This window comes from Marmota marmota, unplaced genomic scaffold (genome assembly GCF_001458135.2).
Source record: "Marmota marmota marmota unplaced genomic scaffold, marMar, whole genome shotgun sequence".
Lineage (NCBI taxonomy): Eukaryota > Metazoa > Chordata > Mammalia > Rodentia > Sciuridae > Marmota > Marmota marmota.
In genome coordinates this window covers 733,213-736,584 of record NW_025999896.1, presented here as the reverse complement: position 1 = coordinate 736,584, position 3,372 = coordinate 733,213, and the positions used below count along the sequence as shown (strand labels likewise).

The following is a 3,372-nucleotide window of genomic DNA, read 5'->3' as shown; positions in this document are numbered from 1 at the left end:
GAAGCGGCAAGGTGACCACAGGGAAGGGGCTCCCCCTCAGGAGCGGGGGTGGGATTGGGCCTGACGCTGACTCAGCACCTGCTGCTGCGGCTGCCGTTTGCTTGGCGCGGGCATTGCCTTGGCCCAGCGCCGGCCTGTCTGACACTGACCCATCTGTCTGTCTGTCTGTCTGTCAGTCTGCTAGCTCGCGGAGGCCTAGTTCTCCCTGAGGCTCAGCCTCTTCCCTTCACCCAGGTAACCCACCTGGGATTGGGGGACGTCCGGTACCATATCAAGGATATGGGGGAGGGGGCCGTGGAGAAGGAGAGGCAGGCTGAGTCACGTGGAGGCCGGTTCCCACTCAGAGGGTGGGCTGCGGACTGTACCACTATGGACTGCGGGTGGCGGGGGAGTAGGACGCGAGGGGCTACCCCTAGGGGAAATGGGAACCGGCTGGAGCCGGGCCAGAGGGACTCCCTGACTGTCATACCTGGACGAGGACCACAAGCTAACATACAGCTCTCCTCCCGGGTCGCTTGCTCTCTGTCAACTTCCCTGTCCCCCCTGTATGTGGTACGACCCCCAAGTCTTAGTGCCTTTTTTCTAGCAGTGAACTGTGTTTGAGTTCCTCCAGGCTCAGGGTCCCCTGAGCCTGCGGACCGTATTTTGGAGTCATACAGGGGGAAATGGGGGAGGGTTGCCCCTACTGACTTCTTGTAGTTCAGGTCAAGTGAGGAGGTCCCACTAAGGGGCTGACTGGTGAGGTAGTTACAAGGACACCGGGGGAGAGCTGGGGAGATTGGCTTTGAGCCAAGCAAGCTGGACCCGGAGGAAGCGAGCCTAGGCGTGGAGCGGGAGAACCAGGGTGGGGGCGGGGCGGCCAGAGCTGCAGAAACCCTCTGGGTGACCCAGGCGTCCGGAACCCCCAGGCCCCAAAGCTCTCAATTGAAAGAATCGCGAGAAACGGCACGTAGGCGGAGGACTGTGGGGGTGGGGACTCCCGGGGTGAGTAGGAGCCGCCAGGCTTGCGGCCCCAGACTTAGCTCCTCAAGTCTTTCCCTTTCCCTTGCCCTCGAAAGCAAGGAGACTTAACGTTATGGACAAAAGGCGAGGGAAACTGAGGCACAGTCTAGCAGACTTTGTCGTCCGGTCCCGCCCCTTCCCACTTTTGGGGACCACCCTCAACCAGGCCCCATTCTTCAGAGTCCCTGGCCTCAACCTCTCAGGAGGAGAGAACTCGAGGGGAGACCCCGCCCCAGCCGCACTCACCCAGGCCGCGGTCGGGCCGCGTCGGCCGTCCCCCGCACAGTCGCACCTTGGACAGCAGGATGAGGAGCTGCTTCTGGCAAAGGGACTTGGTGCCGCGGGGACACACGCGCCGCTGCGCCGACACCGGCCGGCTGCCCCCGGGCTGCGCGGAGCCTCCCGCTTCTGCCGGATCAGGCTACTGGCCAGCGCCGCCATGGCGCCCCAGAAGAAGATACCCCCAAAACAGCAGGCGCTAGGAGCGCCCTGGGCTCCTTCAGAGGAGCCCTCTCACCAGGACATGCTCTTGACGCTCAGGTCCCAACTCACCGCCCCACCCACAGGACCTGAGGATAAACCCCAGAGCCACCAGCTCCCACCCTTGGGCCCTGTGCTAGCTCCACCCGATTCAGCAGCCTATGCACTCCCCACTTGACCTCACCCTCAAATTTTGTCCCCTACTGAAAACTCTCCCTTCCCTCCTCTACAGTGTCTTTGTTTCCACTTCCCCTGTCCCAAACCAAGACCCTCCAAATTTCTAAGATATGGTCTCAATATCCCCAAGCCCTTTTCCACCCCCTTTCCACCCCCCAGCCAGATCCACTCTTGTAATCTAAAGGGTGTGGGTCCTTAGTTTTGGAGAAATTAGCTCACCCTACCCCTGCAGGGCCACTATCAATGTCAGGAAGGAACCCAACCTTGGTGCTTTTTCCTTTGCTACCCTCTAAATGAAAACGATCCCCCACTTTTCACTGAAATCCCCCCAAATATCTCAGAATATCAAGGCTGTCCAGGTTTATTGAGATTCCCAGACCCTCTAGCTGAACACCTTTTCCCACTATCCCTATTTCTAGTAGCACAGTGTTCCAGCTGCAGAGACCCTTTCCTCACCTTGTCACCCTCCACTCCTTTTGAAGTCACCTCCAAATCCACCCTTCCTAGTGAATACACCAGGTGATTGTCAGAGGGACCCTGTCACCTGGAAATAAGGAGCATCCGCCCCCCACCCTTGCCCCTTAAATTTCCTTAGGGACAGCTGGTGCTGTTTGGATCCCACACCCTCTAATCTAACCAGCCCCCTGAAAGAGGCGTGCACCCACGTTGTCAACCAGTCCCCAAATGTGAACAGGCCCCCTATAAATCAGCGCATCAGAGCTTCCTGCCACAGGGCTTCCTCGTCCTCCCCGGCACTGCCTATAGCACCCCCTTTCCTTTCCCCGACGCCCCTCAACCTGTCCTGTCCTGTTGATCCGGGCGACTGGTAGCGGCTGGCTCCGGCTCCTGGCTCCTCCCTCCCTCTCCCGGGCAAGAGGAGCTTCCCCCACGCCCTGCTAGGCTCCCGGACCCCCGGGAAGGAGTGAAGGTGTCTCTGCAGAGCGCCCCGGTCCGGCGAAGTCAGAGCACTGGGCCTGGCAACTGGACTAGGCAAAGCGGCGGCGGCTGAGGCGGCAGCGGCAGTGGGAAGCTGAGGCGGCGGCAGCTACAGCAGCTCCCCCTCCTCCGAGAGCCGGCCCGGGGGCGGGGCAGGGGGCGGAGACGCTAGGAACGAGGGGGGGGGTAAGCTGGGCGAACGGAACCCTGGGGTTCCTTGGAGGCCAGGAGAGGGGAGTGTTTCAGAGGCAGGCGGAGTCAAAGCCAGGCCGCACGTCTTGGGGTTCAGAGAAGGAGCGATAAGGAATTCTGAGCCGAACACTGATGTGGGAGAGAGGTTGGGTTTCAGACAGAATAGCAGTCGGAAGAATGGAGCAGGACCCTACTGCCTGGGATGGAAGTGAGGACAGAACTGGATGACGAAAGTGGGGGAAGAAATTGAAAGATGGGGAAGGGCAGTGAGATCTAGCCCGGGGTGAAATCCAGCCTCTTTAATACTTCTGTTTTTGTGTGACAAATTGATCATTCCCTGTTTTCCATACCTCTCTCCTTTCTGCATTTTGTCAGCAACTACAGTCTTCCTATTTCTATTGACTTCTAAGAGAAAAGGCCAAAAGAATTGGGGAGAAATGGTTGCAGGAGGTTGCATCTAGGCAGGAGGCATGCTGGTCAGATTTGGTGAAGGGGGATGATCTGGCCAGAGTTGGGGCGGGGGTGGGGGGGGAATGGGAAGGAATTCGCCTAGGGAGGCCTTCTAGAACAGAAACTGGGCCCGTT

General features: G+C 59.3%; 2 protein-coding genes across 2 annotated transcripts in view; both read right to left on the bottom strand.

Annotated features, from left to right (window-relative positions):
* The window catches only part of Fgf11 (fibroblast growth factor 11), a 6,611-nt gene extending 3,869 nt beyond the window's left edge, over positions 1-2,742 (bottom strand). The window contains 2 exon segments of the mRNA XM_015504412.2: positions 1,249-1,396; positions 1,399-2,742. Of these exon segments, the coding sequence (XP_015359898.2) occupies positions 1,249-1,396; positions 1,399-1,443 (193 nt within the window). The 5' untranslated portion in view covers positions 1,444-2,742.
* Positions 2,646-3,372, bottom strand: part of Tmem102 (transmembrane protein 102) — a 2,509-nt gene continuing 1,782 nt past the window's right edge. The window contains exon 4 of the mRNA XM_015504512.2: positions 2,646-2,763. Within this exon, the coding sequence (XP_015359998.1) occupies positions 2,646-2,763 (118 nt within the window). The remainder of the gene's footprint in view (positions 2,764-3,372) is intronic.